The sequence below is a fragment of the Ceratotherium simum genome, chromosome 40 (genome assembly GCF_057802395.1).
Source record: "Ceratotherium simum simum isolate JZ-2026a chromosome 40, ASM5780239v1, whole genome shotgun sequence".
Lineage (NCBI taxonomy): Eukaryota > Metazoa > Chordata > Mammalia > Perissodactyla > Rhinocerotidae > Ceratotherium > Ceratotherium simum.
Genome location: NC_141939.1, coordinates 8,841,344 through 8,854,010, shown reverse-complemented (window position 1 = coordinate 8,854,010; position 12,667 = coordinate 8,841,344). Strand labels below are relative to the sequence as shown.

General features: G+C 40.4%; 1 protein-coding gene across 1 annotated transcript in view; it reads right to left on the bottom strand.

Annotated features, from left to right (window-relative positions):
* Window positions 1-4,912: 4,912 nt before the first annotated feature.
* The window catches only part of IL1R1 (interleukin 1 receptor type 1), a 121,318-nt gene continuing 113,563 nt past the window's right edge, over window positions 4,913-12,667 (bottom strand). Inside the window, exons 12-15 of the mRNA XM_087426296.1 lie at window positions 12,137-12,291; window positions 9,928-10,071; window positions 8,974-9,141; window positions 4,913-8,405 (exon numbers count right to left, since the gene is read on the bottom strand). Coding sequence (XP_087282422.1) covers window positions 7,987-8,405; window positions 8,974-9,141; window positions 9,928-10,071; window positions 12,137-12,291 — 886 coding nt within the window. The 3' untranslated portion in view covers window positions 4,913-7,986. The remainder of the gene's footprint in view (window positions 8,406-8,973; window positions 9,142-9,927; window positions 10,072-12,136; window positions 12,292-12,667) is intronic.

Sequence of the window (12,667 nt, the reverse complement as noted above, 5' to 3'; positions counted from 1 at the left end):
AGAATCACAAAATCTCAGGGTCAGAATAGAAACTAAGGTTTGGCTATCTGTTGAATAGAGCAATGCACCCTCCTGTACATGGGGCACTGCATGGTGCAATCATCAACACGTTTAAGCCCTCACAATTTAATGACTATTACGTTACACACACACACACACACACACACACACGGCTGTAACAGCACCCCCCGCATCCACCCCAGCACTGGTTGACTTGGCTCAGACACAGCACCCCTCTAGAAACATTCCTGCTAAAGGTCACCTAGTTTGATCACATGTCCAGTGTTGGGATCTCTTTATATCCCTGCCAAGAGTTTATTCAGCTTAGGCTTGAGGGAACTTGTTCTTTCCAAGGCAGCTTATTCCAAATTGTAGGCCTACTAGCAAATCAATCCTTCCTAAAGGGAAGAGGAAATCTCATCCAGTCAGGGTTTCTTGTTATACCCTGTGGGCCATAGAAAGAAGAACCCAGTCTTCCACACTGCCACCCATCTAACGGTGCTTAAGTTCCTGCAATGGCCCTTCTTTCCAGACCGAGTACCTGTAGTCAGAGGCTCCAACAGGCCTCCAGGCCACTCAGCGGCTGGCTTGTCTTGTGGCCTCTCAGCCATGGAGGACATGGGACCTTCATCCCCACAATTCTACATGTTAGACTGTGTGAATATGACCTACGGTCTGGTCAGGCTTGTATGTGTTTGTTTGGGTTTGGTTTTGCCCCCACATTGTTCATTCATTCATTCTGGGATTACTGCACTCTCACATCCTAAACATTTTTTTTCACTTTTGTTGCTGCTGAGCCATACTTCTCCACCTGTGCTTACACACTTTCCCTATAGCAAATGAGGGGTCTTACATTTACCCCTAGTCAATGTCATCAGGTAGCCGGGCGTGGTTAAAAAGCTCGTTTATCTGGAAGTCAGAACATCTGGGCTCCATTCTCAGCCCTCTTGCTAGCTAGCTGAAAGTTGTAATGAATTTTGGGGCAAAGGCTGCCCCCGAAGAACTGTCAATGTTAAGTGAAACTTTCAACCGCATTATTTAACTTACAAAGAAATATTTATCACAAAGGATATCCTTTTAGTCTATCAAATTGACACAGATTTAAAAATGAGTATTTTCAGAGCTACACCCTTCCTGTGGGAAAGCAGAACAAACGTCTCCACAGAACACAATTAGTGAAGAACCCGAAAGGTTCATGGCCCCCTGGCCCACGATTTTAGGAATGCATGCTCAGCAAATAATCAACGAAGTGGACAAAGATATTCGGGCAGGGCTGACTATTTCATTTTGCCCATGGTAGCTAAAAACTGGAAATAATCTGGATGTCCAACCAAAGCAGAAAAGCTAAATTATGGACCATCCATTTGATAGACTGAATGATCACTCATAGATCATATTTCAAATAAAAGTACTGTGAGCAAATAATTTTACTGAGGGTATTAAACTGTATATGTTATATGATCTCAGTTATATCCATGGAAAGACAATACAATGTTATTATTATTTTTTGTGTGTGTGTGAGGAGATCAGCCCTGTGCTAACATCTGCCAATCCTCCTCTTTTTTTTTTGCTGAGGAAGACTGGCCCTGGGCTAACATCTGTGCCCATCTTCCTCCACTTTATATGGGACACCACCACAGCATGGCTTGCCAAACAGTGCGTCAGTGTGCACCCGGGATCCGAACCGGCAAACCCCAGGCCGCCACAGTGGAGCGCACGCACTTAACCGCTTGCGCCACTGGGCCAGCCCCAACACAATGTTAATAATTACCTTTAAGTTGTGAGGTTATGGATGACTCTTTCCTTCCTAATACTTTTCAGAAATTTCTGCGTTCTCTCAACCAATATTTCTTCCATAAGACAAAAAGCGTTTTTTAAATTTATTTAAGAAAAATCTTTCTAATACAATCTGTGCACAGAGGGATTACTATACCAACTTGCTAAGCACCTCCCTAATTTTTTAATCCCTCCTAATTCCCCTGCATAATAGTGCCCCTCAGTCAACTCTTTCATTATGCCTAATGTTCTCCCATCCCAAAACCTCCAATAGCTCCCATGTACCAACTCCAAATGATCAAGTCCATATATTTCAGTCAGAGATTTAAGACTCTTTATCATATTAGTTCGTTTCCTGGACTACTTTCTCTTCACACTATTTTCTACGGCTAGAGATAAGTGTTTTCTTACTTTGTAATTTTCTCAGTGTCTAGTATAATATTAGGCACATGGTTAGCACTTTTAAAACAATCCCAAAGTAAATCTGAGAGCAAAAATGTTTCCCCTATGATTTGGAATTCGCGGTAGGACTTGGGGTCCAGTTTTAGGAAACATAAGAATTCAGAAGCAATTAAGTATAGTGTGGAAGGCAGGATTATGGAGTATCATTGACAACAAAGTGTTCAAACAGATGGCCACTGTCCACAGCCGTGAAGGCGAACGAGAAGCTGGTGTCTACCTCAGGCTGAACAGGATAAATGATGTAAGGTGGCTGAACAGAGAAAAAGGAGCGGTAGCCAGGCAGGATAACCACAGGAGCGGAAGCAGAAGTGGGTTCCCACCAGGGCTGTGAAACACGTGATACCCTCTCACTGAAGAAGTCTGAGGAGTCTCACTCTTGGGATGTGTTTAATGAAAGGAAGGCCAAGGAACACGGGAATGGTATCAGGGCCGTTCGCCCCAGCCCCAGAAGCATGGGCTAAGTGACACTGGGGATCACTTCCAGGTCAAATGTTCTGAGAAAAACAAGCTTCACTGACTGACTCTGAGTGAACTAACCTCCCAACTGGTGGAGCACGGACTAGAGAAGTCAACAGGATCCTGAGTCTAGATTCAAGTGGTACAGGCTCAGCTGGTCTAACAGCCCCAGATTTTAATGACCGGCATGTTAATGTTTGGGCATCAGATTTCAGGTGAACGGAGAGGATTTATGTACTTTAATCAGTCAAGTCTTCCTCAGAGGCAACCTGAGCAACGTGTGTTAAGATGAGCATGTTTTTGTTCTGAAAGGTTAATACTCCTTTTAAATGGTATCTATTTCCTGTAACTCTTCCTTGCCCTAAATCTAACACACACACACACACACACACACACACACACACACACACAGGTCTTCATATTTTGGTTGCAAAATATTACTTAGGACTCCCAAAAAAATGTCCCTCCCACCTGTCTCCCCACGTATGTTTTGTGTGTAAACTATTTGTCCTATCTTATGAATTCTTGCTACTATCGTGATTCATTTGTGCATTTATTCTAGTAAAAAAGGAAGATCTTTCCCCCTTCCAAGACTGGATCATTTTCTTCCCCACCTGCTACCCTCTCTGTGGCCTCCACATTAAGCCAAACTCACTGCACTCACAGATTCTTGCCTCAAAATTGAAAAGATTTTCTGACAAATTAGCTTGAAGAAATCTCTGATTTTATAACTGTATGATACTAATACTTAAAAGTCATTCAATTAATATTTGGGAAACCTACTATATTAAAATTACTAAGCCAGATCTTGACTTGCTAAAATTGGATTAAGTAAAAGATATCATTTTAAGAAGGTAACACCAAGACTATATGCCCCCCTGTCCCTCCACACCCCAAACCCCAGAATTTGAGAAAGATATATTTTGGGTAAATGAATTTATTTTATCTGTACTAATCAAGAGGTAAAATTAAGAAAATATATTTTGAGATTCTATCTCAAACAACTGGACAGAGGCTTTCCACATATGAAGTCCTATTACATAGATGAGAAAATGGAGGTTCAAAACAAAGTGCTTTGCTGTAGTTTCAAAATTGTGACAGTGCAGGAATTTAAACTCAGGTCTCTTTCCACCAGATGGCACCCCAATTGAGAAATAATTCCAAAGACCAAAAAAAAAAAAAAAAGGAATGACTTTTAAATGGCTATTACTATTGATTTTTCTGTTTGCTAAGGAATGCATTAACTGGTAAAATAACCAAAATATGGTGAAAAGCTCCCTGAATTCTTCCAGTGAGAAATTCTGTATAGGTAAGTTTTCAGAGTAGCTGATTCTTAAATTTTTATAAGTTCTTGCATTTTTTAATTTTTATTGATAAACCCCTGAGGAATGTGTTAAATCCCTTTCTTTACTTAGACCACTAAATGTCCTTTAAAGTTTGTGGCTGGCACAGGGTCACCATGAAAGTTGGTCATTGGCCCTCAGGGACACAGACACGCCTGGGGCTGCAGGGACACAGGGCTCCTGGACCCCACACCACACCACTTCACCTGGCTGTCGCATGCCTCATCCTTACTTTTAGGTTAGCCGTGTTTCCTCCCTTGGTGTCAGTCGCCACTTCTAGTTTTCATCTCCTCTCTGTCCATTCGACTTGCAGACTCGAGCATGACTTGAGATAACCAAGTTTCTTCATAGAACTGCTACTAACAAAGCTACCGTTTTCTGAGGACCTGCTGTATGCTAGGCACGCTGCATGTCATCATCTATTTCATCTTTTTAACCTTCACATGACTCTACGCATTAGGTATCATATCCATTTATAGGTGAGGAAACTGGGGTTCAAATAGTTTGTCCAGGTTTTCACACCACGTAGATGGTGGAGGCAGGATTTATAGTGGACTCTCAGACTCGAAGGTGACCTGCCCCCTCCGCCCTGCTGTGTAGGTACCGCCAGAGTTGCCTGCTTGTTGAGCATTGCTGTGAGGTTAGAATCAAGAGGCGCTGACTGGGTGTGAAGGGCTCCCTGATCATTAGAGTTTGTGAGCATTCGAGTTTGCATTTTAGACACCAAGTTGGCCAATTTTGTTTACCTCCTGGGTCAAAGGAGAAAATAAAAGGAAACCTTTTGTAAAATGTAAAAGTCTATACAAATGTTGCCCTTATTTTCTGGACAGGTCAAGGGTTAATAACAGTAAGACTCACATTGCAGTCCACGTGGAAGCAAGCAAATGGAGGACAGTTGAGGCTACACACGGGAGTCAGGCTCATCGTTTGACTAACGGCCTCTGACCTCCCAGGCAGAAGGTGTCCTTGCCCCACATCAGACCCGGAAGGGAGTGCGAGGTAAACCCAGGAGAGGGCGGGCAAAGACACAGATTTTCATGAGAATACTCAGTAACAGGTTTTGACAATTTTATTGGAAAACAAGTACAGTCCATTGATCAATGATACCTGCTGTACATGAATCTGGTGTTTTACTGTATAAAAATATTCAGTATCTGTGGCAGAATTATACAAACAAGTTTTTAAAAAACCCTTCATTGTTAACCAGTACAAATATAATTTATCAAAAACGTCATTAAAAAAATGGCTCAATACCTTTTCTCTTATTGCAAATAAAATAAAGAGAGGCAGGAGAATGAACATACACATTCTGCTAAGCCAGTTTAAGCAAGTGGAAATGAAACACTTTGGTGCCTTTGCTTAAACTTTTCTTAAACACTTAGGCTGACAAAAAAAAAAAAAATACTATCAGATAATGCAGTCAAATTTAATTAATGGGGAATGCCTGAAAGGAAAAGCTTAAGAGAGGTTTTGGGAGGAAACAATAAAACAAAGGAAGTTCCCAGGGAACTAGGAACTCAGCTCCTTCCTCCGGAAAGGAATCCTCCCGTGGGGATGGGAGTGACCCCCCACATGCACTTTCCTGCTGGACTCCTCCTCCCTAAATTCCAGGTGCATTGCCACTGGTAATTCTTGGTTGTTGTCCCCTCTCCTTACTTTCTGGCCAATTGTGCCGCTAATTCTAAGTTTCAGAATTGGCTTTCTGGGCACTACACTTTATAGATGACAGACTACAAATGATCAGCAACATTGCATGTTCAAAGCATCTGGCAGCCCTGTTGGGACACGACAGCCCCGCACCCCCACCCTGCAGACTCTGGCTGCAGTCTGCGCGTGCTGCCAAACGCAAATAAGGCCCTTTCTTTGAAAACAGCAGCTCCAGCACAGCCCTGTGACTCAGGGCTGTCAGACTGGATCCAAGAGAAAACAGGTGGAAAGAGAAGAGCCAAAGTATTCGACTCTATTTTTGTCTAGTTCTGACTACTTTCGGGGAATAAAATATACCAAATAAAACTCTGTGTTCACCCATAATTTTAAATATTAAAAATGCAAAAAACAGAAGGCCTGTCCACGTCCTTACGACTTTTAAAACTGTACATGTGTCCTTCAGTTAAGTGGCACATAAACTTGGCTTTGTGGTTTTCCAGGTTTCTCTAATTATTCTGAGGACTATCACCAAGTTTTAAAAAATATTTTTCTATACCAAAAAAACCAATTTTCTTTCATTTTTAAAATATTTTTAGATTTAGAATGTTTAAATTCTAAGAAATATTTACCTTTAGGGAAAGAATATACGAAAGCAGAAAATTTTTTCATAAAATCTCAACATAATTTTTGTAAATTCCAACATTCAAAAGTTTGGAATTAAGTTTCTTAAATAAAAGCAATCCTCGACTCAGCCACCATTCTAGAAAACCATCATTTCTTCTCACAAAAATGCCAGGGTAGGGGTAAAGGGGACATTTATTGACCTAAAATCAAATATTGAGGACACTGTACTAGAAGCCAGCAACGGAGGTGCAAGCCCAGGTCTGATAATACTAAGAATGCAATATTTTTAAAACAGGTCACTTACTCTCTCTATAAAATTAAGATGATCGCAAAAATTAAATAAGATAATCTGTGGACATTTTTAAACAATAAAGCACTACACAAATCTATGTCATATGTGCAAATTACTCGTGAAGGCCCTGCGGACAAAGACACGCATGGCCTCCCTCTCAGAGAGCAGGCTTCTAGATGGAGAGAGAACAAGCTTCTCATAGAGTGACAGCCAACAGGAAGTAGCATCAGACTGAGGAGCCTGTGAGCATCTTAGAGCAGTCTCTTGGGGAAAATCTCCTGGAGAAACGGAGTAAATTTTGAATTTCACTAAAATTCTGGTCAGCTGGAGAAAATGCGAGAAGGCATTGTGGTTAGAGGAGACAGGAAGGCGAGGCCGAGATGGAGGAGCGCTGGGGCAGGTGCGAAGGCGCATGAGGCTGACCTGGGAATTCACATAGCAGGACAGAGAGGGGACGGCTGTGTGGACAGACTGGGGGTTTTGGGGCAGTGGTGAAATGCTAGTGGGAGAACTTGGGCTTTAGCTCCTGAACCAGGAGCAGCCCCGTGGAGGTGTTTTAGCAAGAGCGTGATGAGATGAGAACAGCATTTTATGAAGGATGGTTAATCTGTGGGACGTGTGTGACAGAGCGGAGGGAGAAAGCGACTTGGAAGTAATGAGTCTAGTAAAATGCAGAAGAATAAGGTAGAACAGAATGGTCACTCCAGGGGGCAAAGCATTAGGAGGGGATCAGTTCTCTGCTACTCGTGCTTTTGAAATTCTCTCTCCAGTGGAAAGCTAAGGTTATTTCAAAACCTTGGAATCCTAGAGAATCCCTTTGTTCATTGAAATGACAGTTTTAAAGATCTGTAAAATGAAATTCAGTCTTTGGAAACTGACTGCTAGCTGTTGATATGTATGGAAAATGCAAGGCAAATGGAAAGTTCTCCAAGGATATTTCTGCTTTCCTGAAGTGTCAGTCTCACTTCACCAGCACCTCTGCCCAGGAGAGCAACTCGAGGGCCAGTCAGCCTGCAGTCCCCAGACTGGGCCACAGCCCCGCCCTCCACCTGTAGACAACGTCAAAAAACCGTCTAGAGATGGTGAGTATTTCCTGCATGTTCTTTCCTCTCATTTGTTGTCCCAGTGTCTTTTCCCAGCAAGTTCAAACCTTCAGACAGGGCATTTGCCTTTTTAAAGGACTTCCCAAGCCCTCTGTTCTGAATTGCCCTGGCCTGCTATTGTCACCACATCCTGCTCCCTTAACAATCTGATTCCAGGTGACCTTGGGAATAAGGGACTATACAGGTGCATTTTATGACTGTACAAGTCAGTGGAGGCACAGCCCAGCCTGCAACGCCATAAGACAGGAGCCACCCAAGGAACTCTTGGCTGAGCGTCTCCCTGCTAGCCTAGAGGCACGTGGACCTCCCCTTGCAGTTTCTCCTTAGAGTCTGGCCGAGTGGCTGGGGACAGTAACTGGCGCTTGGATGAACGCAGCTGCCGCTGGACTGGCATCTGGTACCTAACGTTTTTCCAGAACCTTGTCTTTGCAGACTGCGATCCCTCTCTAAAGTCCCCCGACCAGCGTATGGCCCCATGTTTCTGCTTAATGAATTTAATGGATTCTGGCATTTTCTCATAGTCTTGGATTTTCTCTAGCTCAAGCAGGACAACTTTAATTCCATCCCGAATGAGAGCATTGTACATGGCTATTTGCTCTTCAGATGAGCTCCCCAGCCAGCTCAATCCTGATGTTTCTCGGACCAAAATGATAATCAGTCTCCTGCTTTTCTTTATGTTTTCATTAGCGACCTCAACAATGTCTGAAAAACATGAAGAACAGCATAGTAAGTAAAATTTCAATTTATAATCATTCTCGCTAGAACCCAAACTCCACAAGGTTCTTCCCACCCCACCCTCTATGTCTCCGAATACTCTTTTTTTCTTACCTTCTTAAGATGAAAGGAGTTTCTCATTTTATAGACTAGCTCAAAAATTGACCCACATAAGTTGGATATTTCATTTAGGACTCAGAATACTTTCAGTAGAAATTTTAAAACCTTCTTGTTAAACCATTTGATCTATACCACTCCAATTTATTGTATCAGTGGTAAAGTAACTATTGGCTCTAAGTAGTTGTTAAGTTTTCCAAAACTAAATAAAACTCAGGTAATTGATGCTCCAACAAAATATGAGAAAAGTAAATACTCCGCATTTAACAAAGGTGAAACTCCTTATCATGTACCACTAAAGAGGTTCTTAAAATCGTCAAATATGTGCTCCTATGCTACATTCTTCTAGAAAGATGAGACTCAACTGAATTAACCTAATTAACTTAGTAGTTAAATCATTTTTCAACAAGACTTTTACTTTTTTCCATTACATACATACCTTCCCCAACATAGTCATCTCTTCCATAAATGAACAGCTTATAGCCACACTGTTTTTCCAAGACCTCAGGCAAGACTTTAAACACAAAAATATCTGAGTTAGAGCTGGACCCTTCCCCAAGGGTCTTTGGATATAGTATGTATGCATCATAGGTCTTTCCATCTGAAGCTAAAGGGAAAATGTAATATATTTAGAACCAAAAGGAAAAATAAGAGATTTGGTAAAGCAAATCACAAACATGCATTTCAGAACATCAATATCACAAAGCATTTCAATATCACAAACATGCATTTCAGAATGAAGTATTCATTTTTTTGTATGATGGTACGAATGAAGCAGCAATACCAAAAGTATAATACCTTTTTAAAGTGTTCATCTCTTACAAGTTCCTATTTATTGTGTTTTACTACAAAGTTCTTCCTATATTCTTTGATGGCTACCCCACATGCAGAGATTCTTACCCCTCAGGATGGAACTCTCCTTGTCTCCCTGGTCTTATCTTCTTCCCCTAATGTCTCAGCCCTGAATTCTATCCATTCTTCCTTCTATATATTATTGTATTAGTTTTTTGCAAGGTTTAAACAAAACAGAAAGAGAACACCTCCCTGATGCATGAAAATCAAGCCATTTCTTTCATTTGAAGGCAGAGTACGGGGTGATCCATGTCCTACCCAGAACAGAGCAGGTCCTCAGCAATGGCTTCCAAACAAGTGGATTTATAAGCAGATGCTTTACATGCCTGTTTATCCCACCATTACGAATACTAAAACAGTAACTTGGAAAACAATGCTATTTAGTCATGAAATTATAATTATGTATAAGAGTAACTACTGTTCTTGTACATGCCACACTTCATTTTAAAATTTAAGTAAAAACCCTCTGAGTTATCTTCTACATCTCTTAACTATCCCTTCTTTCCAACAAGAAAATACTGCATAGAATACAAAATTGTACCTTTTGGGGGGCGAAAATCATAGCAAGAATCTCTGTACCAAAGCACTAGGTCAACCTTGAAGATTTTATAGATGAAAACAGAGAATGTAATGACTATTGTTAACAGGACAAATATACCAATCATGTGCTTCTGGAAATCAGGGACTAAAGAATAAAAGAGGAAAAAAAAATTTAGAACTAAAAGAACTGAAAATTTGAGCATAGAAAATTAAACATTATCATCCCAGAGAAACCATATTTGGGATTGGTTTAATCCCAGACAGTATTAACCCATTCATTATTACCATTTAATAATGGATACTAATGTACAAAGCCATCTAGAATGGATATAAAACTAAGGTACACTGTATTAACTTTCCACCTAAGTAGTATAATATACAATAACAGAAAAAATACCAAAGACTATAGGCCAGAACACTCCATAGCAAGACGAGTAAAAGTCAAAGTCCCCCAAAAACCTATAAAAGTTCCTGGAGGTAGAAGAGTCAGGTGGGAAAGCTGAATGCTGGGGGGAAGAAAAGAAAGGGTTTAGGGACGCCATACAGAATGTTTCACACTTCCACATTCTCCTGGCTTCGCTAGCTAATTATTCACCCAATGATTACAGAGGAGGAGGGGCAGAGGAGTAAGGTGAAGGGGAGGTAAAGAGGGTAGAGAAGAAGAAAGAAGAAAGTGTCTTCTAAATGTCAGGAGCCATGTAGGCATCCAGAAAAGAGAATCTAAAAGCTCTATTTTACTTTTCCAATTTAGGTGTTTGATCCATCTGCGACTGATGTGGGTATCACGTCAGTAGAAATCAAGATATTTTCCAGACTAACATCCAACTGGCCCAACTGATAGTTCACATGTACAGTCTTAATTATTGTAGCTTCATGCAAGATCCTGATATCTATAGTGTAACTCTTCCAGATTTATCGTTTTTATTCAAGACTACCTTGACTTCTTTTGGCCTTTTACATTTCTATATGACTTTTAGAATAAACCTGCCCACAACAACACACCCACACAAACACACACTTGCACTTGCACAAATACTGCTGAGATTTTGATTGGAATTATTTTGAACCTACAGATTCATTTGGGGAGAAGTGACAGCTATACAATATTGAGTTGTTTAATCTATGAACATTTTATATCCTTCCATCTACAGTCATTCATGGCTTAATAACAGGGATACGTTCTGAGAAACGCGTCTTTAGGCGGTTTCATCATTGTGTGAACATCACAGAGAGCACTTACACAAACCTAGATAGTATAGCCTACTACACACCTGGGCTATATGGTACTAATCTTATGGGACCTTGTATATGTGGTCCGTCATTGAAACGTCATTATGTGGCGCATGACTATATTTAGGACTTCTCTAATTTATCTCAATAATGTTTTTTACTTTGTTTACAGAGATCTTGAACAGCCTTTACTAGATTTATTCCTAAGTATTTGATAATTTTTGATGCAACTGTAAATGGTCTCTTTTAAATTTAATTTCTATTTGTTTGTTGTTGGTATTTATAGACACACATAGAAATACGACATATATACACACTAGTGATCTTGCTAAATTCATTTACTAATTCTAATAGTTTGTCTGTAGGTTCTTTTAGATTTTCTTCCATGCACACATTCATAAATACCCTGTTTTTAATTCAACTACAAATAATCTTAAAACATTTCACAAATACTTTCAATCCTGTGCTTGATTACACAATTTACGAAAATCAAAACTTCTGACATCCTCTCTCGAAAGTGGATATTTAGGCTTTCCCTGTGCATCTATCATTAGTCATTTACCTAAAAATACTCATTAGATACCTACGATGTACCAAACTTAAGTTGCTACTAGCTCTGGAAATAAAATGATTAGTAAGACAAGTGGTCTGCACCATCACAGAATTTACAGTCAAGTAAAGAAAACTGAGTATGGCAGATCCCGTGACAGGGACATATGGTGCTAGGGAAGTACTTAATGGAGGCCCTAAAGTCCTCTGTTTGGGCAGAGAGCTGGGTTGAGGGCAGACAGCAGGACAGAAAAGCTTCCTAGAAGAAGAAATACTTCAGGTGAGAAGTGAGAGAGGAATAGAATTTACCCAGGTGAAGAGGAATCCAAGAGTGTTCTGGGCAGAGGAAAGAGGTTTGCAAACCTCAAGGTCATGGAATCTTACCACGGTCGAACAAAATTGCATTTCAAATAAATAGTTCTGTTGTTTACCTGGATGCCTTAATTGGACATATGCTGCATTTATACCATATGAATTCCTGGCTAAACAGGTAAATGGATATAGATAAAATCTACTTTCCACTTCTGTAATATTAAGCACTGTGATGATTGTATTCCCTCTTCTGGGTGCAGGATTTTGCACTCCTCTGTTCAAAAGAGAGAGCGTAAATAAAGTTGTTTAAGTAAATTGCATCAACTACAAATAAAACACGTACACATGGCTTATCTCTTTGTCGCATAAATTACAGCAGAAATAATCATTAGCCCTAAGCACATATAACAATCAGGCTGTCAGCAACAGTGATCTGAGATTTTTACAGCCCTAAGACCATTGTCAGTAAAAGACTCAGTAGCAGAGAAATCAAATTAAAATTACCAGCTTCCAAGAAGAAAAATGTAGACATATGTATTCTTGTCTCCATGAGGCACAGAGTAGAACTGATGAAACAAGAGTAAATTGGGGCAGATGACAAAGGGTTTGGAGGTGACGCTAAGGAGTCGGGAGTTTATCGCTAGAGAGTT